Source organism: Castor canadensis, chromosome 7 (genome assembly GCF_047511655.1).
Source record: "Castor canadensis chromosome 7, mCasCan1.hap1v2, whole genome shotgun sequence".
Classification (NCBI taxonomy): domain Eukaryota; kingdom Metazoa; phylum Chordata; class Mammalia; order Rodentia; family Castoridae; genus Castor; species Castor canadensis.
The window spans coordinates 12151858-12179378 of record NC_133392.1 but is presented as its reverse complement, the minus strand read 5'-3'; the positions used below and the strand labels follow the sequence as shown (position 1 = coordinate 12179378).

General features: G+C 48.6%; 1 protein-coding gene and 1 non-coding gene across 5 annotated transcripts in view; one reads left to right on the top strand and one right to left on the bottom strand.

Moving 5' to 3' along the window:
* Positions 1 to 5853: 5853 nt before the first annotated feature.
* The window catches only part of Rgs10 (regulator of G protein signaling 10), a 36180-nt gene continuing 14512 nt past the window's right edge, over positions 5854 to 27521 (bottom strand). For 3 of the 4 annotated variants that reach the window (XM_074078206.1, XM_074078209.1, XM_074078208.1), the window contains exons 4-5: positions 18680 to 18823; positions 5854 to 6340 (exon numbers count right to left, since the gene is read on the bottom strand). In XM_074078206.1, the coding sequence (XP_073934307.1) occupies positions 6194 to 6340; positions 18680 to 18823 (291 nt within the window). In that variant the 3' untranslated portion in view covers positions 5854 to 6193. Of the gene's footprint in view, positions 6341 to 8866; positions 8995 to 18679; positions 18824 to 27521 lie in introns of all 4 variants that reach the window. The other variant, XM_074078207.1, reaches the window with a different exon arrangement.
* Trnat-agu (transfer RNA threonine (anticodon AGU)) lies at positions 24800 to 24872 on the top strand. Its single transcript has one exon. It is a non-coding gene; the product is annotated as a tRNA-Thr (tRNA).

Genomic DNA, 27521 nt, shown 5'->3' with positions numbered 1-27521 from the left:
CAGCCCAAACAGACTAAAAGCACAGGCATCAATGTCATTGTCATCTAACAGGTGAGCAAAGAGGCTTGAATAAATGGGTGACTTTCCCAAGATCACAAAGCTAGGAAGTGACAGAGCGAGGTTAGAATTTAGGCAGTAGAACTTCCTGGCATGATTGTAACCCAAATTCTCGTGCTAACCGATAGCAAACTAATAATGGTGCTGATGATAATGGCGATGATTATGATTGCCAGAGGTTCTTCCACTGCTAAGATTCTGGAGAAACCTGCAAATGTAGTAAGCTCACACATTCTCATGTCTCTGAGTCATAAGTGATCTCGCTCACCTAGGGAGAAGCCCTCCCTCTAGGAGGGGCAGGAGCAGGGTCTTGCCTCTAATCAAACACATCTGTAAACACAGACAGTTACAAGGCAGCCTGCAGCACTGTATTTGTTCCCCTATTCTTAAGAGGGCAAGAAGGGTGACAAGTGGACCAAAAGCCACATATTTGCAAAGTCATCCTTCCTCTGGAGACCAAAAAAAAAAAGCAAATTCTTTTCCCAGGAAACAACTCTATCAAGCAGACATCTGTTACTCTGAGACGATCTGTATGCCATAACAGTTTAAAAAACAGAGTTTAAATGCTTAAATAAGAAGAAAACAGTTTGCCTACATGGCAAAACAGCATATAAACTGTGCTGGAATTAGCACAAGGGAAACATTTATCTTCTAGCTCATCTCAAAACAGGACTTTTTTTTGGATGGTGTATAATTAGTTTTATTGGCATGGAAAGATGTTCATGATATATCACTAAAAAAAAAAAAATGGTTGCAAACACGAAAGTGGACTTTTTAAAGGAGCATTGGCTCTGCCTGCCTGGCTGGGGCCAGGGCCTCTCTGGTGTACTGCAGAAGCAAGAGAAGACTGGAACAAGATTGGGTGGGTGACAGCTTTCTCCCTGAGAGACAGTCACATCTTGATGGAATAACCACTGATTTGCCTGAGCTGGAACCTGGCCCAGCCTGGTGTAGTGAAGCCATGGGACCCGAAAGACCTAAATTCCAGTCCTGGCACTGATACAGCTACAGTGACCTGTGACAGGTTCAGTAGCTCTGAAGATCAGCCCCCCACTGACCCTGTGGGAGTCCCAGAGGCTTGCTGCCTAAGTGCAATGTCCCAAGACAGTGAATGTAGGGGGTCACCCAGGAGTGGAGGGATCCTCTGATCCTCCAATCTTGATTGTTGTGACAATGCCATGGTTGGAGGTTCCCAGGGGCCAAGCCCTGACTGAGATCAACTGAAACTTCAGATCCTGGCCCTTTCCACATTCATGCACTCCCTCAAGGAAGATTTCCACAGTGCCAACTGTGTGGCTACTTGAGGCCAGGCTCCAGGTTGGCGACTTGGAACACAGTGAAACTGACTACTCCCTGTCCTTGGGGACTAGTTGGCAACAGTAACTACCCATGTGCCAGTAACTTCTGAAGGAGCCAGAAGGGACCCAAGGATAGAAGGGCTGCTTCCAGGGGTCCTCAGGAGTATACTCTCCCAGCAGGTATAAGCCTGACATTGACAGGACAGGAAAGAGTGGCAGCCAAGGTCAGGAGGTCATCCTGAGCAGAGAAGGCTGCCAAGAATGGCATTGAGCTTGCTTGCAGATCTGAAACAAGGTCTAAGAGACTGGGAAGAGTGTCTCAGCAGGGCAGAAGGTGGGGTGGGGCTAGGCTCCAATCTCCCTGGCTTTATAGCCATGAGACCTCAGTTATGACTTGAATTCTCATTCTGAAAACAAGGAAAAGGCACAGAGGGGACAGAGTAAGTAGATGGCCAGGCTTGTGCTTTTAACAGATGGACGCTGGGCGAAATAGGGATATGAGGTGAGGAGGGCAGAACAGCCAGGAGGCCATAGCAGCCACTGGGCAAGAGATGGGCAGCTAGGTCATGGCCATGGCCCTGAGATGGGAGCATGGTCTCAGGGCAGCTCAATCTTGTGGGAATTGGAAAAGCGCCCCCTTCCTCCAGGCAGCTGTAGCACAGGCACCACCCCTCTAGCCCAGCAGCCAGCACAGGTATCACCTGCAAGACTCTCACCCAGAGGCCCTGACAAGAGGGACCTCAACCTCCTACATGAGCACATTTGGGCTTGCAATGTTTGTGATACCTGAGAAATCTCAGGTTTTGAGACAATGTCAGCTGGAGGTTCCTTCTCTCCCTGTCTAGCCACTAGCCTCCTTACAGCATGCATTGCATTGTACTGGACTAACCTTGTGAAGAAAAGCACTGTTAAAAATCTCTGGACGCTAATGGTATGACAAGACCATTTAGCACATAAATAAATGCAAAGCCTAGAACATCTGCAGCCAAAAGGAAAGCAAATAATGACAGAACGTGAGTCATGGCTGTGCTTGTCTAATAGTTTGTGAAGTCTGTAAACAAAGTGTCCTCCCAAAGTCAGAGCTGGGGCCTGGGAGTTAGGTACTAATTAATCAGCCCCCAACTCTTTAACATATTGAAGGATACGCGTGTGTCTTGTGAGCAGAGCTCTAGGGCAAACTTAGCTCACTGGATGTCTCTTCTTTATCTGGGGGCCACCTGAGGCCAAAAAAAGCATATCCCCATAAAGACAGAGTATAGTTCACAGAGCACTCATTCACCAATGTCAAACAAAGCTTGACATCCTGATGTTTGAAGATGAGTACTAATGTCCAATGAGTCCTTCTCCCAGGGGCTGGTCACTTTCTTTCTTGTGGCAGCTTTTAGGGAAACCCCATGTTATCGCCTGACCAGTTGCTCCCCAGGACAAGGTCAATGCCTCATTCTTCTCTCCTATATCTACTACTTGACCCCAGCTGTGGCAGGTGTTCATTGGCTATCTCTTAGGTAAGACATAAGCATGTTTGCCAAAAGGCTAATATTCACCTGTAGCTGGGCTTGCAAGGGTCCTATTTGTCCAGACTGTGGATGGACCTAAAAGGGAGCTGGGTCAGGGGACAGGTTGGGCTTCAGGCTCCGGCTCTGCCACTCACAAGTGTGTGTGTTATATCATTCATTTTGGTGTTCTCATCTTGAATCACTTTGTGTGTGAGGTGAAGGGAAAAAAAGTACCCAGCAGGGTGCTTTGTCAGGGTGAGGTGGTTTCCATCACATGTTGCAGAAGGACATGCAGGGTCACAGGGAAGAAACAGTCCCTAGCTCACTCTCAGAGAGCTGGGTGCGTCAGCAGAGTGAATCAGGAGGGAGAATGAGTGACTGCAAAGTCACAAAGGAAAAATAACCAAAGTTGTGCTCTCTGCACAAGGAAAATGCAGAGCAGGGCACAAACTGAGAGCCAGATAACGTAAATATGTGAGCAGCCTGTGACAAGGCAACAGGGGACAGAGGAGCCAACTGGACAGGACACTCATGCTCTGCCTAAGGCATCGGCGTTGAAAGATTTAAAACACATGGCCCCATCAGACACGACAACATGCATCTGTGGCCTGTGGGCTGAGAGCCTGAGACCTCTGCAGACTGTCACATTAAGCATGTCTTTTTATTCTGATGACAGCTGATGCTGACATTGGAGGGACCGTCTTCCATGGCCAGCCAATTCTAAGTCACAAACAATTGGAGTGAGCCCTCCATCTGCAAGCCAGCCAATCCAAGTCAGCCAGTCTGGAGCACATAACATTTATAGGACACCTCCTTTTCAAGCTCTCACACTTGGGGCCACCATCCACCAGCTGCAATCGCCCCAGGGCCAGGAACCAGACAACTTGGGACTGTTCTTATGTCCCAGGGCCCATTGAATAATACAAACTAGCCAACACCAAGCATGCTGGCCTTGCTTGCCTGCCCCAAGGAAAGCACAGTGAAGGACCCTGTCATGTTTTCCCTTTGCTCTGCCTCCTAATGGCACCCTGGTGCATCCCCATGTGGCCTTCACAAGTGTGCCCCTCCTCATGGGAACTGAGTAACAAACTATTTTCAGTGGCCATTGTCTTGTGACCTGTTGGCCTCACTACACAGAATAAAAGCTACATCTACAAATTTCACTGGAGCACGAATGACTACTTTACACACACACGCATATGCCCCAAATCCTGGCACCCAGCAGCCCCTAGCACGTTACAGACCCAATTTCAATATTAATCAATGGAAGGATGGATGGATGGATAGATGAACGTAAGGATGAAATGAAGGGCTGTATAGAAGCATTTGTTTGGTTGCATGGATTCCCTACACTTCAGTCAGTTTTGCAATTGCTTCAGGGCACTGAGTTGTGAAAATGCCTATGTTCTGTCATTGGTGTAAATGCAGGTGGTCAAACAGGAGTGAGTGGAGGAGGGGGACTTTTCTTTAGGTAGACAATCTGCTGGCTAACTCAAGCTGTTTCCTTTATTCAAGGAATAAAGAGTTTGCCATCTAAAAGGGTCTCTGAACCCAGTGGTAAAGGGGAAAGTCAAAGAGAGGCATCTTGTCCACGCCCATCTCTCCAAAGTGAGCTGGCCCTGTGCCCTGCATCTCCTTCCATCTGAAGTGGTGTGGTGGGCAATTCTGCACCCCTGCATGCCTCTGGCCAATCAAGTGAAAGCTGAGCTGGAGAACCTGCACTGTTTTTAATCTTTACTCTTTAAAATGCATCCATCCACTCTGCTTGGCGATGGCTGTATTTCTCTGGTGACAGGGCCCTTGGGTGTCCTTCTCAGCATCACTGTCTCATTCCCAGATTCTAGAGAGAGAGGCAGAACAAAGACCAATGCAAGGAGGCTTGTCTGGAAAGTACCTGAGGAGGGTGAGCACCGTCTGTGTTTGCTGTTCCTGATGGATGCTCAGCCGGTCACTCAGCTCTCTGCAGTGAATGGTTCCCCCAAAGCCATCCATTCCCCAGCCCAAGAGGGAAAGACAGAAAGGATTCGATCGTGGTGAATGGAGAACCAGGCCTGGGAATCAGGAGACTGCATAATAGGTCAAGATAGGGGAAGGTCACCAGAGTCCTCAGTAGGGTGACTGTGCAAACACCTTTACCCAGGGCATCATCCCAGCATAATTATTAAACCCACACCCCTCCCCTCTTCTCTCTTCCAAGTGTCCTGGCTTGATGGATAAACTACACAATCACCTCAACATAAGGGAATTTTGCAAACAGGAAAGGCTGAGTCAGGAGGCTCACAAGCAACAGAGTCTTACTGCTTTGTTTGTACAAATTGGAGTTTGAGGCTTAAATGCTGGAGAAGGTCTGCAGTAACACTGAGCCTGCAGTTGGCAGTGACATTAGCTGAAGGCAGCTGAGCCTGACCTGGGGCCCTGCTGGGCACCTCTGTACACAAGGGGTTACCTGGGCTGGCTGAGACCACCCAGACCAAGCAGGCTCCCTTGCTGGAGCTCAAGCCGGAGTTAACAAGACCAGCAAAAGCAGGAACAGAGGAGAAAAGGCTGTGATTTGTCCCCAAATGGGCTAAGAGAAAAAGGATATCCCCACTAACTCCACTTGTGCCGCAGTCCCATTCAACACCACCTGGGGCACTCATGGCAACCTGAACACTTTCCTCTTTGTCTTTTTTTCCTTCCTGGTTGAGATCTTGCTTCTGATGAGTTTAACTATTATTACATGTGTTGCATGAAATGTCATGGATTGCGGCAAACCCAAGATCAACCCACTCACAAGAAATAATAATCATTTGATGCCATGCACTCTCAATTCCCCAAACCTTTAGCAGCTGTCAGTGATTCGTTTTCTTTTTCCAGCACTGAGTTTGCTCTCAAGAAGTACGTAACCCAAAAGGTGACTGATAGACAATCTCCACTCCCTGAGTTTGTCAGATCAACTCATTTTTGAGAACTTTGCCAAATGAATCTGTGGACATGTACAAGAGGCAGAGAGGCACAAGAGGTCAGAGAGGCAGGGCAGAGACTTACAAGGTCAAGGTGGCTGTAGTTTCACCTTGTGCCCTCGCATGAAGTTTAATCAAACTTAAAATGCTCCAAGTGTCCAGTGTTGAAGGAATCTCATTGGCTTTGTGAACTGAAACTTCAAAGCTATTTGTTTTTTATGTAAGATTAGCCATCATGCAAAAATTACTGGTCAAGCAGTTAATAAAATACACATACCCCCCGAAGGGTTTTGTACATTTCAGTCCTTGCACATGACAAAGCAATGACAACCCCACACAGTCCTGAGGGTACATCCCTTCGCTCCATGAGGGTGGAGGTGGCAGTCCTGTCTCGTCAGGCTCATGTGTTGTAAATTCTGGAAGCTCGCTTAGCTGCAGTTTGAGCATCCGGTGGCTGTTCTTCCTCTTCCTCAGTTCGCTTGTGTTTCAAGAACAAGTCAGACTTTAAGAAGCGGCTGTAGCTGTCGTACTTCATGAGATTGAAGATCTAAGGAGAACAGAAAGAGTCTGACAGCTGGGGCTAATCCAGACCGTGAATCAAATATCTATGAAATACCTACCATGGGCCAAAGAATACAAATAATGTATAAAAACACAGAGAGAAAGCTGAAGTGTAGGCCTCTGCTGGACAAGGCAGATCTCCTGGATGCTCCTGGTCATCGCACAATAATCCCAATGGACTCTGCAGCTTAGAGGCACGTGAACAAATGCATCTTTCTTTTTCCATGGAACTACAGGTTCACGCAGCACTGACTCATACCCTCATATTCAAAGGTCCATTTAGACTCTCCACTGTGTTTGTACAAACACAGACCTGTGTTTCTCTGAGAGCTGGAGGTAGCAGAGTAGAAACATTTTCTGCAGGGACATGGGGTCAGAGGTCACTTAAATCAGATGATCTCAGTATTATGAAGACCCCCAGTAAGCCTGGCACTGGAGATCTCAAACCTATTATCACACCAAGAAACAAAAGGAGCTTATTCAACACAGGACAAAGAAGGAAACTTTAGTCTTGGCCAGGAGAGGGTACAGAACCAAGTCCTAGGACAGAATTTGAGCTCCTCTCTGGTCAGACAGTCTGAGATCTCTAGAAACAGTTCTAATGCATGTCCTTGGGCTTAGAGGTGTATAACCTACCAGTACTGCAGGTGCCCCCAGGAATGTGCTCCCCACTTCCGCACAGAAGGTTCTCCCAGCTGCACTGGACCTCTCTTCTGGGCCACAGTCCCTGTCTCCATCATCCATTCCTACCCAATCCTGTGCCACCTGTCATCCTCCCTCAGCCTACCACATGGGTAGGGAACAGAGAAGCAAAAAGGAGTACATTTTCCTGTTGTCCTAGGGAACAATCCCTGTTTGAGAAATTCCTCACCCTTCATCTCTCTCTCGCTCTTTGACCTTTCAGCTTAACTTTCAGGACATTCCACAGGCTGATGGCCACACAGCAGGTCAAGGTGCCTTCCCTTAGGCACTAATACAGGTTCCATAGAGTGGAAAGTTCCTGAGGTGCCTGGAACACTGCTCACTGCCAGGCAGGGTTGTCATGTGGGTGGCAAAATCCTGACATCTTGTAGACCTACCCTCTCCCAACAAAACAGACTGTTTAGTAAATTAAATGTCAGATAGATTGTAAGTTCTCAGAGCATCTGCTTGGGTGAGGAGGGGTTATCGGGACAGAAATGCAATGTCCCAAACTGCCTAAATCATTTCAGTATAAGCAGAGCCACCCGCAGGAAAGAGTTGGGACACTTGGTTTTCCATAAACTGTTAACTAGAGCCAGCCCCATCCCTGGTGCCCCTCCAGTCTTGCCCAAGCTCTCAGACACCTATTTTGTGGGTAATCCTAAATGTGACTGTTAAATGCTTAGGTATAAAGAATTCAAAACAAAACACAAAGATCATAGCCAGGGGCAAGGCTGGGACAAAGAAGGCCATTATCCTTAATGGTCTCTCCCAAATGTGCTAAGCAGGTGTCACTGTCCCTCCCACCTGCTGTTGTTCAGCCCTTCCAAGCACAAGGAAGTTCCCCCAGAGGGAACTGTTAGATGCCCACCTGGCTCAAAGACCAGAATACATGCTCAAAGTATGACTGATGAAACCAGCTTCCTGGGAGCCCCTCCTGGCAGGCAGCCCCGTACCCCCTCCCACACCTGGGTCCTCTGCAAATGGGACGCACCACTCGGAGCAGGATGCAGTGCACCCCGCGTCTTGTCTGAGGTCTCCGTGTGTGGGAGAGGAACATCCTGTTTGCCTGCAGTGGCTCTGGGGCTCAGACTTCAAAGGAGAGAAGTAAAAGGGTTGTGCTGGAGGCAGGGAGGTACAGGTGGAGGTGGAGAGAGAGGCTGTTTCTGCTGAAGGTGATGCCCTGGAGCTGCACAGGCCTCAGGAAATCCCAAGAGGTACAGGCTCCTCTCCCCACATGACACCCACTGGTGCCAGCTCCATGGGGGGGAGGGGACTGTGAACTATTTAACAAGAACACAAGGGCCACTCCCTACCGAAGGCAGGTGTGAAATGCCCTGTAAGTCTAGAAGTCCCTCAGGCCAGGGCTTCCTGTGCCAGGGCCCTCACCACCCCTAGGGGCAGCAGAGACACTGCAGGCAGCTGTGGCCATCAGACCGACACGGATTTCATCTTCCTGGCGGTGCCCAGCCTGATGGCTCTCCACTGGATCCAGAGGTTGGCTTCCCACTGCCCTGGCAAAGAGCCTCCTGGTACTGGCTGGGAGATTGTGGCAGGATCCCCCACTGTATGTCCCCGTGGACAGCAGAGAAGTTGCAGAATGCCCCAAACTCTCTCCCAAGAAAGAGGCCAAAGACAGTGTGCCCTGCTACTGACTGCAGTCTACCTTACAGTAAATCACCATGACAGGGTCCCATGTCTACCAGAGAGTGACCAGAAGCCTCCCAGAATGCCCAGCAGAGTGCAAGTGAAAGGAACCAGGCCAGGACCAGCACTGCCAGGAGGCCCCGAACTGTGTACCAGGCAGCAGATGGAGTGTTCTCTCACGTACCCACCACAATGCACCTGAGGACCCTGATTTTCCAGAGGAAGAAATGGGGGCTTGGGGCTCAGCACTTTGCCCAGTGGTAAGCGTATGGTCAGCTCTGGCTCAAACAGATCAGGCATCTCCTCATGGTTCTGGAGGCAGAAAGTACAAGGTCAAGGTGTCGGCAGGTTGGTTTCTTCGGAGGCTTGCAAATAGCTGACTTCTCTCTGTGACCTCACATGGCCAACCCCTGTGTGTGTTTGTGTCCTAATCTCTTCTTACAAGAACACTCTTCTTATAAATCAGGTTGGATTAGGTCACCTATATGCCTTGTTTAGCTTACTTATCTCTTTTTAAGGCCCTAACTCCAAATACAGTCATATTCTGAAGTCCTGGGGGCCTCAGTAGATGAGCTGGAATTGGAAGGAGGGGTGCGAAATTCAGTTCATAACAGTGAGTGAGGGACAGGTGGGATGCCAAACCTGTCCCTGGCATGTTAGCTCTCAAGCCCACACTCTTAACTGTTAGGCAATACCGCCACTCCCATGGCAGACCAATAAGAAGTCATTAAAAATGAGGTCTGCGAAGAGTTGAGTGTAGAAAACTGTCCATGAATGTCAAATGACTGAGCACTAAATTTTAAAAATGCACTAAGTTTAAAAACAATGACCCCCAAATATGTTCAAGAGTGTGTTTATAGGGTGGCACACACTTGTAATCCCAGCACTTGGGAAGTGGAGGCAGGAGAATCTCAAGTTCGAGGCTAGCCTGGGATACATACCAAGGCTGCGTCTCAAAAAAGCAAACACAAAGAAGCAGAAAAAAAAAACGTGTGCTTGTATGGAAGAGTGGGTTGAGTAGAGTCCCTACAAACTACGTCCAACCGGAACCTCTAAATGTGACTTGACTTGGAAATAGGATTGGTAAAGGATGTCACGGTGAAATCATCCTGCATTTATTTATTTATTTATTTATTTATTTATTTATTTATTTTTGCTTTTAATCTGCATGCCTTTTTTTTTATTCATATGTGCATACAAGGCTTGGGTCATTTCTCCCCCCTGCTCCCACCCCCTCCCTTACCACCCACTCCGCCCCCTCATCCTGCATTTAGGATGGGCCCCAATCTGAGGACTGGTGTCCTTTTCAGAAGAAAATGGCACACAGTGAGACACAGAAGGAGGAAGCCGTGTGAAGACAGGCAGAGGACGGAGTGATGAAGCCACAGCCACAGAACGCCAAGGATGGCCAGCAGCCTCCTGAAGCTGGAAGGGCAAGGAAATGTCCTCCATAGAGCCTTCAGGGGTACGCCCCTGTTGACACCTGGACTTCAGGTTTCTAGCCTCCTGACCTGGGGAGAAGTTTCTGCTATTTTAAGCCACTCGGGTGGTGGCTGTCTTGTTAGGACAGATTACGCTATAAACCATTACTTATTGATGTCACCTCACTCTCATCCAAGCACAAAAAATGAACACAAAAAATGAGGGTCCCAGTCCTACGAAACAAGAACTCTCTGATGGGGAAATCAGGTCCTACCAGGACGGACCGTGATCACTACCTGAACAACACTGTCAGAATCCTGGAGCTGTCTGTAGGGAAGAAGGAAGTGAAGACGAATCTAGCATGAGGAGGAGGCTCAAGATGAGCAGATGATCCATCTGAGACCAGCGGCCAATGAAGCAGAAAACTTGAGCTGGCAGCTGAGCTGTTTTCTGTGTCTTTTTTTTTTTTTTTTTTTTGGCCAAGACAGCTGTGGCTAAGCAAGGCTGGGAGTTTTGGCAGCCCTCACATCTGCTTACGGCATGCCTGCACTGTAAACTGTTAGTGCCCTTGTCTTGCAGGCTGCTGGGGTGGGACTGGGAGGAAAGGAGAGGGAGCCCTCCTGGGTACAGTGCAGCTCTGCACCAATGCCTTCCAATGAAGGATCCTTACATCACCTGGACACCTGCCACCCCACATTCCAGACAGAGCAGTGATAGGTCAGGATCTGCCTTTCTGCAAGGAAAAAATACCCTGTGCTGCCACAACTTCAGATTGTTTAAACAGAAAGGCTTCTCCACAGAGAAGCAGCCCAGCGTTCCTCACTGCCTCCATCACTGCACGCTGAGCCTAATTAACACTAATACCTTTCAAAAGACAAGGGTGTTTGCATGCCTAAAGGGAACATTCATCCCCTGCTCTTCAAAGACACCACCAGGTTACTTCCACCCACACAGGGAGCAAACAAGTAATCCTTTAATGCAACAGAAAGTTTTCTTAGCGGGATTTTGTATTTGCTACAAGCACTTGGTCTAGTTTTTTATATGAAAACTGCTGAAACACTGCTGTCTCCAAGTGGCGGGTCTAGATGACCTATACCTAGACTGCAGACATGCTTCTTACCCAGGTGAACAGGGAGGGAGTGGGAAGAACAGAAGCCCCAATCCCTGCAGGCTTACAGTGTGAAGAACGAAAATGGCCAGACAAAATGGGAAGGGGAGATACACCCCCTGAGATAAAGGCTCTTCTCCTTCCTCTGAAGCAGGAAGAGGGTGCACCCCAGAGGTCTGAGGGCAGCTGATCCACAAGGTAGCTGTGAACTATCAGGGTGAGTCACATGGAAGGTTCTGTCACCCTGGCCAGCACTCCCAGGTCATAGATAGACCCACCAGGGATGGACAATGTGTCAGGGGTGGGACCAGAACTCTAGAACGAAACTGAATATAAACAGTCAGTAAGACCCTCTGCGTGGGGCAAAACATGTTCCCAGGCCTGTGAACCTGACGCTACATGTGGGGCAAGTTGTCCTGGAGCCTGTCATACTCATGACACAACATACTTTCTACTTGGACAGAAAACATTTTATCTGCCTTCTGCCATCAGAAGGAGAGTTAAGTGCCCTTCTGGCACCCACTCCCCCTCTTCTTCCCCTCATATCATTTTAAAGTTGTAGGAGAAACCTGAAAGTATTTCAAATTCTGTCTGGGGCAGAATGGGCTATGTAGATGCACCTTCCTTCCATGTGAATGAAGGACCATGACCTCCCGTTTCCAATTTACCAGGCTAGAAAATGCTGGTTTCTGGGCTGGGTTTGATCTTTGGAAGTGAATGTCAGCAACTACCCATAAGACAGAGATGTCTGGACTCCAACTCTGGCCACCACTGCAGCCCGGGAGAGGGGACCATGGTTATGCAGGAGAGCTCAGGCCGAGACCCCATTTGGAGAAACAGGCTGGGGCAAGTCTCCCCACCCCCCCCCACAATGACCAGTGTAGGCCAGGCAGCCCCTCGCCCACGCTACCTCACAGGTGTCCCACCTTCCTCTTGATGTCTGAAAAGAAGACTTTTCTCACTTCTCAGATTCTAGGGAAATTCAGAGACGCAATGCTGTGAAAAGGGGCCCTATTCTTGGTTCCTTTGTGTCAAGGGTGTGGCTGGTGTAATGATTCCTCGCTGAGATCTTTTAGATGTGCTTTCAGCCTCTAAAGGTGAAGACTTCCTTGCAAGTGGAAGTGGCACTAGCACCCGGCCTTCTGGTCTAGACACTGCACCACCGGAAGCCTGGAGAGACCTGGCAGCACACCAGGCTCGCTTTAGGTGCAGGCATGGGGGTAGCCGGTGGAAGAGCACTTGCCTTGTTTACGGCCCTCCTAGTTCCATAAACACAAAAAAGACATAGGTGCAGGCACAGGGCCCCTGAAAGTATGAGAGAAGAAAAAGCCCCAAACTGCTCTCAAACCCCACCTGCTCCAAACCACACCTTCTCCCATGAGGCCCAAGGAAGCAAGAATCTAACGCTGCCAGTGGCAATGATCCCGACCTTTCTATCCTCACAAACCATTCTGTGTTCCTGATGGAAAGGACTGTGCTGTGCAGCAACTTTAAATCAGAGACTTTGGATCAAGAAAGCTGAGAAACTTGTCACAGCAGAATCTGTGTCACATCTTTCCTATGACACATCTGAAGAACTGGATAAGACTTTTGAGGTATCCCGTTCCTAAGTGTCTGGAGCAGAGACTGGCAGGACAACCTAACAGATGTCACACTAGGGGAGTGAGGGAAGAGGCAGCCTTGGGAATTGTAGCCTTGCACTTTACACCCTCTGAGATTACAGGAACTTTCTTTTCTTTATCTTAACAATGATCAACAATTTAAGCTAATTTTTTAAATTGATTTGGCCTGAAATCCTAAACAACAGTAATAGAATGACTTGTGCATGTGCTCATGGCTAGGGCTGGCATGGCTGGTTCCTGGGCTGGTGGAGTTCCTAGCCATGGGGTCAGCACAACACATTTGATGGGGCCAGCAGATTCATTCTGTCATTTCTCTTACAAAGAGAGGTGTGTCAGGCTCTGCACCTAATCTGTCATTTTGTGCTATCTGGCTCCCAGGGCCTGAGTGACAGATGGAAACACTGCACACTCAGCCAGGGCTGGCAGGAAAGGAAAGTGTGACCAAGCCAGAGGATGTGTGGGAAAGGAGAATGGGAGAAAGGGAGAGCATTGCTAAATGCCAAAGACTTCGCTGCCTGAACCCACAGCTGTCAAAGGAAGATGGCCACATAGAGAAATTCACCTGACTATGAGAAACCCACAATTCCAAAGACTCCTGCCTCATGGGGGGAACAGTTGTCAAGGGGCTGACAGTGCAGCAGGAAGTTTGGCTAACATAGTGACCGTGACTCAGGTTCTGTACCCTCCATCCCCACCATGAACTTTGTACTTTGTGTAGGAACAGTCAGGTCCCACCTTTGACAAGAGAACTTCACACTAGATGAGAGGCACATGGATGTTGAGAGAGAGGGGACAAATCTAAGGAAACAAGGCAGTGGCTACCAGGGCAGCTTTTTAACAGCAGGGCACTGAGCATTTCTGACCCACTTTGCAGCAGAGGGCAGCAACACTCACCAAAAGCCTTATATTTCAGATGGGGCCTCAGAAGCCACACTAGAAACAGAACCTGCCTGGCTCAGATGGTAGCAGGACTGGACTGTGAGGCTCCACTTCCTCTCCTGGTGCTGAGAACCAACCTGACCGACAGGAATCATGACGGCGAACCTGAGCCTGGACGTCAAAGCTGAGTCCAGGAACTGGACTGGGAAGAGGAAGAGGGCTGGGGCTCGTGTCAAGAACAAATGATGAGGCATGGTCAGGACACCAAGGTCCACAGATGACCTTCAAGTCACAGAGATGGCTTTGCACTCACTTAGCCAGCTGGTGGGGGACAGACAGACAGCTGAGCATCAGAGCCAATGGGCTTGCCTTTCAAGAGGATCCAACTGGCCATTCTGTAACCCTCAATTAAACTAGTACAATAGTCCCAGGACCTTACCACAGTCCCTCCCAACACTGCTCCCATCCATCACTCACGACCCTCGGCACACTGACCTTCCCAACACAGCCAGCTGATGCCTGCCTCAGGGCCTTTGTACTGGCCTCTCCTGGAAGGCCCTGCCTCCCAGGTCTTTTCATCCAGCTCCTCTTGTCCTTGGTCTCAGTAGCCTCTCTGGGGAGCCCTCCTTGACCAGGAGACCCACAGTAGCCCCTCCTGGTCACTCTTAACCCTTGCTGTGATATCTCCTTAGCATCCATTTTTGTCTTCACAGATGGACGAGGTGACCTCCTTGCAGCACACATAATTCCTATCAGTCCCTGATACACAGCAGGACCTCAATTAATATTGGTAGTATGAAAGAATGAATGAAAGAACAAATCCACAAACCAAAAAACCAACCAAACTGAGGCAGACTTCCCAGCAGATTTTTAAAAGAAAGAAGGACACTAAGGAATCACAATTCACCGAAGAAACCAACACTTTGTAAGGTAGCCATCTTCTTTCCTGCTTCCTACAACTGAAAGTTGACCAGAGCAGCCTCTGACTCTAGGCCAACATACAGAAGAGATGCCCACTGCTCCACTTCCTGCCTCTCCTGGTTTTGCCAGCGCAATGGTGAGCACACAACCAGGTTTGTGAATTAAATCACAGAACAACCTCTCCCCTTAGATGAATTTTCTAGGTAACAAAGTTTTTAGACCCCTAAACTCTTACAATGTTGCTTTTGATGAAATGCTTGTTAGAATGTATAACTTACCCTCCACATAGTACACTGACCACAAAGTAACTTTTGCTTAATGGTTTGTGGGTGTCGGCAGGCTCACCATCCTGTAGCAAGGGGATCCCCAGGGTGTGGTGTGTGGCATCGTGGGCCCCACGTGTACTGGCTTGAGATCACTGTGCTGTGGTTTTGTGTTTAGTACCATTTTCTGCCTCCTCTCTGGCTGTGAGTTATTGCTTCTTGTCTTCCTTCACCCCTGGCCTCTGCCCTATGGTTCAAATCTGCTCTGAAGCATCAGAACCTGTTAGGGCTGTGTGTAAACCAAGAGTTAACAGGACCTGAATGAAAACTTAGGAAACTCTCTTTTAAATAGGATGCATTGGTGCCAGGCCATCTAATCCGAGTCTCAGGGAGACTTTTCCCAAACTTTTAGGTTCCAGCTGAGCCCCCACAAAGTCAAAGCTACCCTGCCAGCAGCCCCAGAGCAGTGGACCCCAGCCACACTGTGATGAGGAGTTAGGCCATTTGAAGCTCTCCTGGCGAGGGGTGTCAAGTACAGAAACCAGCCTGCTCAGATGGTTCCACCATCAAGCCAAAGCAAAAGCCAAAGCAAAGCCAAAGCCATGGAGGACACTTTGAAAAGGTAATAAAATCTTGTGCTTCCAATCGTGACACCTCAGCTCTCATCTCCCTTGCTAAGCAAAGCAGGGTCCCACCAAAGGACACCTTTTGGAAGCAAAGAACTGCAGGCAATGCTGAGACCCATTTTAACGGTTGCCAGCCAGACCGAGAGGCAGATTTCCAAAGTGACACCAGACCCAGAGGCCCCTCACAGGGACTGACTGTGAAATCAACTCACATTCCAAACCTAGTGGCCCTCTGTATCTGTGGATTCAACCAACCACTGACTGAAAAATACTAAAAAAAATTAAAATTGCGGCTATACCAAACACATGCACACTGCTTTTTCTTGTCATTTTTCCCTATGAAATACAGTGTGACAACTATGCGCTCAGCATTTACAGTGCATTAGGTACTATATGAACCAGAGATGACTTAAAATGTCTGAGAGGACGTGAGCAAGTTATTTGCAAATCCTACACCATGTACAAGGAACTTCAGGCCAAAAGACTGTGGTGTCAGAGGGGTCCTGGACCTGTCCCCAAGACTCCAAGGGACAGGACAAGGGTAGCTCATTTTCACCCAAAGATGCAGTGGAGAAGAGTTAGCATTTCTTTCTCCCTCTCTGATAAACAATTTTTAGCAACAGGATGTAAAACGCTTTCTTCACACTCAAAAGTTTGAATTGCATTTTCCACTTTGGTTAGAAGTGTATGTGTGCGTTTATGAGAATAAATGATGGAAAGTCCAGAGAGCAAATGTCATCTAGTGGTGACCTCCAGGTATGAAGCCATGAGGAGTTTTGCCCTCAATATATTTTGGTTTCCCAGTTTCTTTTGTTGAGCACATATGAATTTTATAGTCAGGGAGATAAAAGTGATTTATTTAAATTTTTGTCACTTAAAAAAAAACATCCTCTCTCCCCTGTTTCTTCCTTTCTGTGCCAATCAACCTCCCAATGCTCATGCTCCTAGGTTGTGTGGGGGTCACAAACACCAGTTCTGTTCTGGATTTTGTGTGTGTCTGTGTCTGTGTGTGGCAGCACTGGTGTTAGAATGCAAGGCTTCATGCTTGCAGTCTGAGTCACTCACCAGTTCTGGATGTCTTTTGAGGAGCTAGATTTTGGAGAGCCTAAGTGCCACCACATAGTCCACCAGCCTCTCTCACCTGGCTCCTTGGGACATGGGATGGCCTGTGTGCACACAACCTGTCAAACCCTCTGTTCCAGGGCTCTCAGGGGCCTCTGTGAAGCCATGAGAGGCTGCCTATAAGCTGGAAGATAGGTGAAGATCATGACGGTCACAGAGATCGTGGTCTTCGAAGGCAGGTGGATTAGAGTGAATCTAGCCTCTGATACCGTCTACCATCTGCATGGCTTCACACTAACCAACCGCTGAGTCTCCTGAGCCCTGCTTTTCTCATCAGTGAATGGAGAATCTGGAGATTAGGGAGGAGACATGCACCAAGTGAGGCACCTAGCCCCAGGGCAGCACCTCGGTGGTAGGGTTTCTTTCAAATACCTAGAACCCAGGCATCAGTCCAGGTTCTCAACCCTGGCTGTACTTTGAAGTACTCAAGGGAGCTTTCAAAAGATTCTGTGGCCCAGGATAGGGCACATATTCCCATGTGGCTACAGCCACAAAAACCACCTTTTTATCACACAACCTGCTTCTGTTCCCTCCAACAATCCATACCCCAGTATCTTCCCTTCAGGCTCTCAGTAAGTCTCCCAGGTAAACTGAAGTTCCCACGACACCCAAATTCAATTCAGAATTCATGTGGAATTTGCACTTGCCACTGTGTCATCAGAAAACATCTCCAGTTACTTCTACTCATATTTTCTTCTTTTTTTTTTTGCGCCGTACTGGGGCTTGAACTCAGGGCCTACATCTTGAGCCACTCCACCAGCCCTTTTTTGTGATGGGTTTTTTCGAGATAGGGTCTTATGAACTATTTGCCCAGGCTGGCTTCAAACTGTGATCTTCCTGATCTCTGCCTTCTGAGTAGATAGGATCATAGGCATGAGCCACCAGCACCAGGCTTTCTACTCATATTTTCTGTCTGGGCATTTGTTTTCCATCTGATGAGCAAAGATGAAGGCTCTTGGGTGCTGGGACACACTCTGGGCTATGTACACACACCAGGTAATCAAAAGGCCAGCTACTGCACAGAGCCCATGGTTCTCAAGGTGTTCTCTCACCTCCCCCACATGCTGAATTTGGTGGGGAGGCATTCCCAGCCCTCTTGGGAATCCCAGAACTGAATGACTGGCACTGGAGGCCTGTCACCCTCTTCCTAAGGTGACTGGGCTTCTCAAGTTGGAAGATCCTGGATCCTGCGTGAGGCTGGATGCTGGCCTCTGCCTGGACAGCCAAGTAAGGCTTTGAGCCCTCATCTCCAAGTGTGGACAGAACACTTCATGAGAAGAGAGGATAATGTGAGGGTCCCTCAGAAATTCGGGTCTAAAATATCATCCAGCTTATCTATCACCACTTACATTCCTCACTGAGAACAGCTGCCATTGGGGCTGGTGGAGTGACTGCCTAGCAAGTGTGAGGACCTGAGTTCAAACTCCAGTGCTGCTAAAAAAGAAAAAAAAAAAGAACATTTGCCAGAAAACTTAACGGTTTACCTCTTCCAGGTCCATTTTTAAACCTACTTTTTCCTATTTCAGTGCAACTTAAAACACTCATTGTCATTCTGACTCAGGAGCCACACTACGAACCAGCTATGGCACTGGGTGATCAGCAGCAGGTGGAGGTGTCTGGATATTTGCAAAACAAAGTCAGCCCTAGGTTCCCTTCTACTTTGAGTTCTTGTGCTTACTTCCCAATTGTTCTGTCTGTCCCTACCTTAGCAGTTGTCACATGTTGCCTCTTCATTGTGGGTTCCTCAAATAGCCCCAGCCTCCCTTCCCATCTGGGTTGAGAAGGCAAAATGCCCTGTTGGTTCAAATAGCGTAGAGACCGAGAGTAGATTCCAGAAGGAATGTCCACAGCTCACGTCCTGAGCCTGTGGTTCCAGCACCCATTTCTTCCCCTACGAGGACCCCTCAATGTGCTCAGCCAGCCCAGGGGGATGGCATGGTCTCCACAGAGTCACATGCAGCGTTTCACTGAGCTCTCCCAGGCCTGCATAAGTGCAGGTTTTCAACTCAAGGAGCAGACAGGGAAGTCAAGTACCTGGTCTTGGAGTTTCTGGAACATCAAAGGATGTGGTTCTTCCAGAATCTTCTCATTGAGCCGAGACTGTCCTTCCACGTTGACTTGGAATGAGGCCTTATTGGACAGGAAGGTCATGTAGATCTCCTTGGCCTTTTCCTGCATCTGCAGGAGACAGGGGACAGTTTGTTATCTGCCAGCACAGCCCTTCCCAGCCTGAGCCCAACACTGCCCTCTGGCCAACTCAGAAAGAGCTGTGGCCTGGAGCTGTCGTTGCCACTCCAGGGCCCTTCCAGGGCTTAGGGCAGCCTGGCCCTACCCCCTGCTCTGCTTGCTCATCTGTGTCCACATCTCCTGCAAAAGTCATTCAGAAACAATGAGAAAGAATCCTGGCCCACAGTGAGCATTCAGCACCATTCAGAACCATTCTGTGAATTCCCCAAATTAGTGGCTTGCTGGAACATTATTCAATCATAAGAAGAAATGAGGTACCAATTAAACAATTAAACACTACACCTTAAATGAATCTTATAACCATTATGCTAAGTGAGACAAACCAGACAAAAAGGACACAGGCTGTGTGATTCTAGTCATGTGAAATATCCAGAATACACACATCTATAGAGACAGAAAGAGCAGTGGGACAGGTTGGGGATGCAGCTTAGTAGTGAGCACTTACCTAGCATACACGAGGCCCTGGGTTCCATCCCCAGCACCACGAAAAAAGAAAGGAAGATTAGTGGTCACCAGGCAATGGAAGAAATAGGGAGCAACGGTGTGGGGTTTCTGTTTGGGGTGATCCAAGACTTCTGAGCCAGATATGACAATGGCCATACAACATTGTGACTATACTCGAAGCCAGTGAAATGCACATTTTAAAGTGTTTTAATTGGTTCAGTAAGAGCCCTGAAAGTGGTTTAAATGGTGAGTTTTGTTATGTATATTTTACCACAATAAAAGAAGCCAAACTAAACCATGCACACATATCTCCATCAGCGAAAATGCCTACTATGCTACTGATGCATGCTAGGGGTGTCCCATTTCCTCAATCTCCTGGCCATCCAACAAAGTGCCATTTCCCTGTTAGTGCTACTTTTCTGATGAGGACAGGGGCCAGGCAACATGCCACACAGGTACTCAGGACTGTCAGATTCTGCTCAGTCCCCTCTCCCCCTTTTCAGAGACATGGACCCTTGCCATATGGTCTGTCAGTCTTCCAAGGCAATGCAGAGAACACTCACTGCCCAACCTGAAGTGCCAAGTGCAGCCCTGCTGGGAAGCACCAGCTCTAAACAGCCACCACTGCCTACCTCAGAAGTCTCAGAGGCAGACTTGACAAGATGCTCACCCACCTGAGCTCCCGGTGTACCAAAACCCACCAGGACTAGGCGGGAACAGTCCCTGATGGGAAGGAGCAGGCTTCACAGTAAATACTTTGTCATCAAATCAGGGTGCCTTGTGGCAGGGCTGTAGTGGCAGTGCCCTCTGCAAGACTGCCCCAGATGGTTCCCTGTTCTTTAAGAGCCCTCCTGAGTGCTTCCCTCACCTGCAGCAAACGGCCACTCTCTCCCTACAGAGCCAGTCGTCAAAAACAGCCTCTAAAATGCACCTGTGCAGCTGCGACTTGGGGGGAGTGAGGTAAGGAGGCTCAGGGAAGCCTGGAAAACCACCTGTCTCTAAGCTGCAGAGCTTAGCTTAGGCTTTTGATCTTATGGAAACCTCAAGAAGGCTTCCATAACTGGTACTTGAAAACAGGGGAAAAGAACTTTTTCTGGTTCCAAGACTAAATGACAAAAGACCCCCAAAGAAGGCTGAGGCCTGACCCCACTTCCCCAAGAAAGCAAGCCAATACTTGCAGGACAATTGCCCAGATGGTGTTGACACCCAGGACCTGGGATCTGTTCCTTCTTGACAGTCTTTATGAAAAATGAATTAATGTCAACTCAAAGATAAATATGGTTATTCCAAAGACAGGTCTGGGGACCATCACAAGGCCCAGTGAACTGCAAACTTCTCAAACATCTACCTGCTCTATGGAGCTATGCTCCTCCCTCTCACCACCCCCATTCTGTCAGGAGGGAACATTTTGGAAAACCACTTCCTGTTTAAAAGTTACTTCATCAAATAGAAGTTCAGCCTGCCAGTTTAGCAAACTCCATGCAGAGATCTTTGAACAAAAAGCACCTGAAGCCTACTTTCCCTAGAGCATTCACACACACACATGCACATATGCAAACATGCATACACGTTGCCCAGGTAAATCCAGGATACACTGGCTGCTTCTGATAAAAAGACATGGAATGAATGGCTTGAGGCTCAGAGCCAGCCAGGGGAGAGAAAGCAGGTTCCAGGCTGCAGGTTCCAGCCCTGGGTCTCAGCTCCATCCTCTCCCACCTGAGCTTATGTCTGAGAACAGAGGGTCCCTGGGCTGAGTGAGTGAGGGGGCAGTAGGGAGAATGGCTGAGCAGCAGGCCTTATCTGGGCCAGGATAGGAAGTGTGACTGAAAAGGGTGACTGAGACTGCCAACCACAAGCCAGTCACGGGAAGGCCTGGTGTCCAGGCTGAGAACACTGGACAAAAAAGAAGAACCAGTCACTTGAGCTATTTTGGTAGATTTTTCAGAGTTTGGTTAACCCTGTTCTAGCTACTGTCAGAATAGAGCAGAAAAGCTACCTTGGTGGGGTCAATTCTGGGTCTGTGACCTGATAAGAAGGCCAGTTTCTCTTCCATGGCCCTGACAGACATGCCTGGCTAACATCTAGACCATAGACCCTCTATTCCTAAGAAGACAGAATGTGCTTCTAAAGACTCCAGAAGGTGCTGGAAAAGGACTCTGCCTGCCCATCAGCTGGGTCACCACAAATGGGAGCATGGACACCCAGGTGAGCTCCTTCCAGGCACCTTGAGTCTGAGCCTGTCCACTAGGCCTGGTAATGCCTAGTCTGTGGCGAAGCTCAATGGGACCCTCAAGCACCGTGTGTGTTCAGGAGAAGGAAAATCACTTCTCTTAGCCCCAGAAACACCATCCACTCAGAACAGCAAAGTCCTCAGTCACTCAGGAGTGTGTTGCCCTGTGTGCTGGCTCCTCTCCCTCATTTAGGAAGTGTGCCTGTGTCTTTCCCACTGGGAAACTAAAGCCACACCTACCCCACAGCCAATGGCCTCCTCACTCCAACTCCTATGGAAACATCTCAAAAGAAGTGACACTGTAGTGTTCCCAGTCACCCTCACCCACTCACCTGGTTTCCGCCTACCCTGCCAGCACATCCTACTCACTGGCCCCTCCACCTGGCTAAGCCCCTCAGAGTCTCTGGCCCACCCCTGGTGGGGCCTTGCACACCTCTCCTGCTTCTTCCTCTTCATAAGCCCTCAATGGAAGGGCCCTGCTCTCTCAGGATTCTCCAACACCTCCCTGTTTCTGTCTGTCTCCTTTACCGTTCCTGTCCCTCTGTCTGCTTCCTAAATTCTGGGCTTTCCAGAGCCTTACTGTTGTCTGACTGCTGTAAATCTGTGTCCTGCCAACCTCATGCCAACACTGTCCCCCAAACCATGGCTCCACAGTGCCAAGTGATCTCTAACAATGTGGACAGGGAGTCCCGGGGACACCTCAAACATCCCACAAAGGGAAGGGGAGATCACCTCTGGACCCACCGTCCTGCAGCCTCTCCTCCAGAAAACTGGAAACTGGGACCCCCTGCAACACCTCCTTGAATGGCCCACATCCTCTTTGCATCACAAACACACCTCCCATCAGTGTGTCCTCCATCTCGTCCTCTGCCAGAGGGGACCACTGGAAAGAGCATGTAAGAACAGTGAAGGATCAAGCCACAGCTTCATTCACGTGAGAACAAGGCAAAGAAAACAGCAACTAAATGATAGGACAAAATTTCTGAGAACTGGCTCAGGAAATGGGAGGCAGTTGAACGATGCTGCAGAGAAGGAAGAAACCTAGGCACCTGCAAGGCTGGGGGAGGGGAGAGAAACACTGAAGAGCCCCGTCTGCCCGGAAGGACAGGAGCTAGGAGCAGTGGAGCATTAGGGGTGACAGGGAGACAGGAAACTGTTAGCCACCCAGGTCCTCAGCCCCTGAGCAGCCAGGTGACCATCTTCTTCCCCACCCCTCCAGGACACTGGAGTTTTCTTTTCTAAAGAAATTGACCAAGGAAGGCTCCAGACAGAGGGGGGATGGAGGGACATAAGAGACTAAGTCAAATTTCAAATACAGGCCGTCCCCCACCCCCCGCAAACTTTTCCATCCCAGCTGATCAGAGGTGTGTTCAGTTTATGAACACAGCTGGCTGAGGGTCCACCAGGAAGAGACTAGAGAGCCCTGTCTGAGAAAACAAAAATCAAGAGCAGGATTTAAAGATAAAGCTGAAATCTCCAAAAGAAAAGTAGGAACCAAAAGCCAATGAGATGAAAAGATAGGAGAAAAAAACTGAATTAAATTAGGGGCTCAATCCAGGAGTAAGGGACCATCACTGGAAAAGAGACAGGAGGCTGGCACAGTGGCATGCACCTATAGTCCCAGCTACTTGGGAGGCTAAGGCAAGAGGATTGCTTGAGCCCAGAAGTTCGAGGCCAGCCTGGGCAACAGTAGTGAAAGCTTGGCTCAAAAAAGGAAAGGAGGGGGGGGTAAGGAGAGAGGAGAATAAAGACTAGAGAAAATGGAAGGAAAGAAAAAAATAGGAATAGTAACAACGACAGAAGAGTATTTCTCAAAACTATGAATTTCCAGATCATGAGGCTCTACAAAGGGCTCACACTGTGAACGGACTCTGCTCCTCCAAAGCCTCTGATTATACAGTTTCACAGTATTGGTAGTAAAAAGCTGATCCTATACTAATCCAGAGAGAAAAAAGCAAAGCAAAATGAAATAGTTTACATATAAAATGCTAATTCTTAACAAAAGTGGAAGACAGTGTGACAATGCCTTCAAAATTCTACACCTGATCTTAGCCAAAAGGCTGAGAAGTGAATTTGCAATGAGGCCAGGTTCGGTGATGTGTAATCCCAGCTACTTCAGAGGCTAAGGCAAGAGGACTGCAAGTTTGAGGCCAGCCTCGCCAACTTAGTGAAACCCTGTCTCCAAATAAAAAAATAAAAGAGCTAGTTATATCATTTCGTGTGTAATGCCTACCTAGCATATGTGAGGCCCTGGATTCAATCCCCAGTGCCTCATTAAGTGAAGGGAGGGAGGGAGGGAGATGATTGGATAGATGGATGGATGGAAGGGTAGGTGAGAGAGAGAAAGAGAGAGAGAGAGACAGAGAGAGACAGAGAGAGAGATGGCCATCAAGGATGGAAGTAAGGAACAGCTCAGCCATAGTGGGAGGAAGTCGGTAGCTAACATTTAAAGGTGGCGAAGTGAGCATTGTAGTATATACCTTTTGTTTAGAAATAGGACGTTAAGGACCAGGTGTCTTAGTAAAGGAGGCCAGTTGCATGCTGGCAAGGAGACAGCACAGCTCAACCCCACTCTGCATGCGCTTATTTTAACCTTAACTTCCCTGGGTCTCAGTTTTCTCATCCATAAGATGAGTATGACAACAAAGCTAATGCCTACCTTATTGGTTTGTTGAGAACTTAATAGGATAATTCTTGAGAAAACCCTCAGAACAGTGACAAGATAAAATAAGCATAAAGGAGGATCAGCCAGTCTTATGCTGCTGCTGTTTTGATAGTTTCTCTACAATTTTTCTTTCCTCACTTCAGAATAGGAGTACAAGTCATTGGGAGGGGTAAAAACATTTTTATAAATGTCAAATTGTAGGGGGGAGAAATGACCCAAACATTGTATGCACATATGAATAAGACAAAAAATTTTTTAAAAATGTCAAATTGTAAATGGACACTCTTCCACTGGGCTCCATTTCCCAACTGTAAAAAGGGTTTTAAGAAAAAAGATACACTTGCTGGTGCTTTCTTAAAGCACTGACTAATGAAATCTGCACACCCACCCAGCCCCAAGCACAGCCCCTTCATCAGCACATCAGCAACAGCCCCTGCAAGAAGACTTCAAACAGCCATTACAGCTCATGCCTGTAATCCCAGCTAATTGGGAGGCTGAGATCAAGAGGATTGTGGTTCAAGGCCAGCCCAGGCAAATAGTTCACAAGATCCTATCTCAAAATAGGGCTGGCAGAGTGGCTCAAGTGGTAGAGTGCCTGCCTAGTAAGCATGAGGCCCTGAGTTCAAACCCCAGTACCGCCAAAACAAGTAAATAAATAAGAGGACCTCAAACAAGACAGATCCTGCCAGGCCTCACCCCACCCCAGGCCTCACCCCAATTTGATCCCACAGTTCACAGAGGAAGAAATGGAGGCTGAGGGCAGGTGAGGGCCAAGGCCAAGACCACTCAAAGCAGCTGAGCCCCTCAGGTCCAGCCTGGACCTGCCAAGTACCCCTCGAAAACAGTGTGTCAAAATTCCATGCCACAGGCCATGGCCAGAAACAGTGCTCAAACCAGAGGGGAAGCACGCTTTGGGGGTGCTGAGGGCAAGGGAAAAAAACGAGCCCTTCTTACACCACACACTTGGAAAGTCAGTGAATTTCTTCCACAGAGCATGTGTCACTTTGGAAATTGCAAATATTTCTTTCAAAAATAAAACTCTAAAAACAGACCCAAAAATGAGATCCAGTTGTAATATTCAACAAAATAGAGAAAAACAATACCACTGACCCTAAAACACTATTAAAATGCAAATGCCAGGCAGAGTGCTCTCAGTGCTGTGACCACAGGAAACCTGCCCACTGCCCCCCGCCAGGTGGTCTGTACAAACTGCTGCACTCCTTTCAATCCTCACACTGTAGTAAACGGGCTCCAGATATGTGTGCTGACTGATGAATGAATACATGAACAAACTCAGGGGTAGCCAAAGAATGGATACCTTGTTGGAGCTTTTTCTGAGGTTTTAAATGACATAAATGTGGGTTTATTTTGGAAGCTAGAGCTATGTCACATGCTAATTCATGGGGAAGAGGCACGTTAGAGAAAAAACTTAAACTATAAAGAAATCACTTTGGAAACTGCTAAATACAGACACCTGGAACATACAACTGTAAGGAGTACAAGGACAGGGTGTCACCCTCCCAATTTCCTAAGTTCCCAGCATCCCCAGTCTGGACCCTCCCACACTAAAGGACTGTTCTTCCTGCCTGCTGGGAGACCAAGCACAGACCTGGGAAGACAGCAAGGACTCAGTGCTGTTCCACCGCTTGGCGCTCTGAGAAAAAAAGCCCTACATAGGCTTTCATCGCTCAGGTCCACTGCTAGGCTGAGGCTGCGTGGTGAGCCCCAGGTGTCTTCTGCCTGAGTGGTGAGGACCCCTTGGTCCTAGAGAGGAAGTAGAAGCGTACATTGGGCCAAGTGGGGTTCTGGGCGCTTGTGTCGTGGGGAAGAAGACAGACAAAGATTCTTTGCCACGTGAGACAGGGAAAGACAAGACAAATGGAAGATGAATGAGTAAATTACACAAGGTGCTCAAAGCCAGTGAGTGTGGGATAATTCAGGTAAGAGAATTTGACAAAGTGTGACAAGTAAGACATTTGACAAAGTTCTCTTTAAAAGAACAGAGGTAGAGCTGGGCACTGGTGGTTCACGCCTAAAATCCTAACTACTTGGAGAGGCTGAGATCAGGAGGATCACAGTTTGAGGTCAGCCTGGGCAAATAGTTTAAGAGATCCCATCAACAAAATATCCAGAGCAAAATGGACTGGAGGTGTGGCTCAAGCGATAGAGCACCTGCTTTGCAATCATGAAGCCCTGAGTTCAAACCCCAATTCCACCAATATAATAAAATTAAAAAATATAAAAGAAGGCCAAAGCAATATTTGCATCAAGCCAGCTGCCTCATTGCTGCAGAGAGAATTAACCTCCCCCCCACAACTCTGCAGGGCCAGATGTGGTAAGTCTGATTGTAAAACTGACTTAGCCGACTTCTCCAGCACCCACGCCCTCCCCCACTTCTGGAAATCAGTAGCTTACAGCTGGCTGCCTGGTTTTGTTCCCCTACTGCAGGACCCACGAGAGTCTATGGGCCTGGAGCAGAGGTCTTCACGCTAGTGCAGCACGCAGACAGCCATGGGTGGGCTGTAGCTGGCCTCTCACACCACATCCTTGCATGTGTGAGCAGAAGCAGTCTTAAGGCTCAACGCCAAGGCCCTGAATGAGCCCTGGATATCTCAGTGCTGCACTCCCCAGCAATGTCCCTATTCTCAGGCATGGGATGGGAGGAAGGTGGCATTCATTGTATTGAAGTGATTGCCAGGCATAGTCTAGGGTTAGGGACACAAGCCTTCCAGAAATCCTGTGATGGGCATCAGGGAGGGGGATGGGGTCAGGGAGAAGGGCTGTCCAGTTCTGGAAGTTCTCTGTAGCACGTGCATGAGGCAATGCTACACACCATTAAAGGGGCTTTCTGGGGCCCTGGAACCAGATCCCTTCTTGCTTTGTAGCCAGCTCTCGGCTGTGGCCACACCTGCACCCAGCCTCAAGCAACCTCCCCCTTAAATAGGACCCTCCCCCGCTGGCCGTGTTGCTGGCTGGTCTACCCACATGTTCTCCATACTACCAGGAATACCGTTTTCGCCCCAGTCCCCAAGCAGGTCACTTGCCCAGGGCCTCTCTGACCATTAACCACCTGTGCTCCCACGGCCCACACTTCCCATTTCTACACTCACCACACTTGCAAAGGCGATCATCTGGCCAGTCCCTGTGGCATCTGCAGAGCTTTACACCATGCCTGACACTGAGCAGACCCTCCACAAAGAATCTTCTGTGGCTTCAACTGAACTGATGCACACAAAGCAGGTGTGCAGGAGATGCCGAGTGGAGTCCAGAGTGCCATTCAAGTCCAGCTC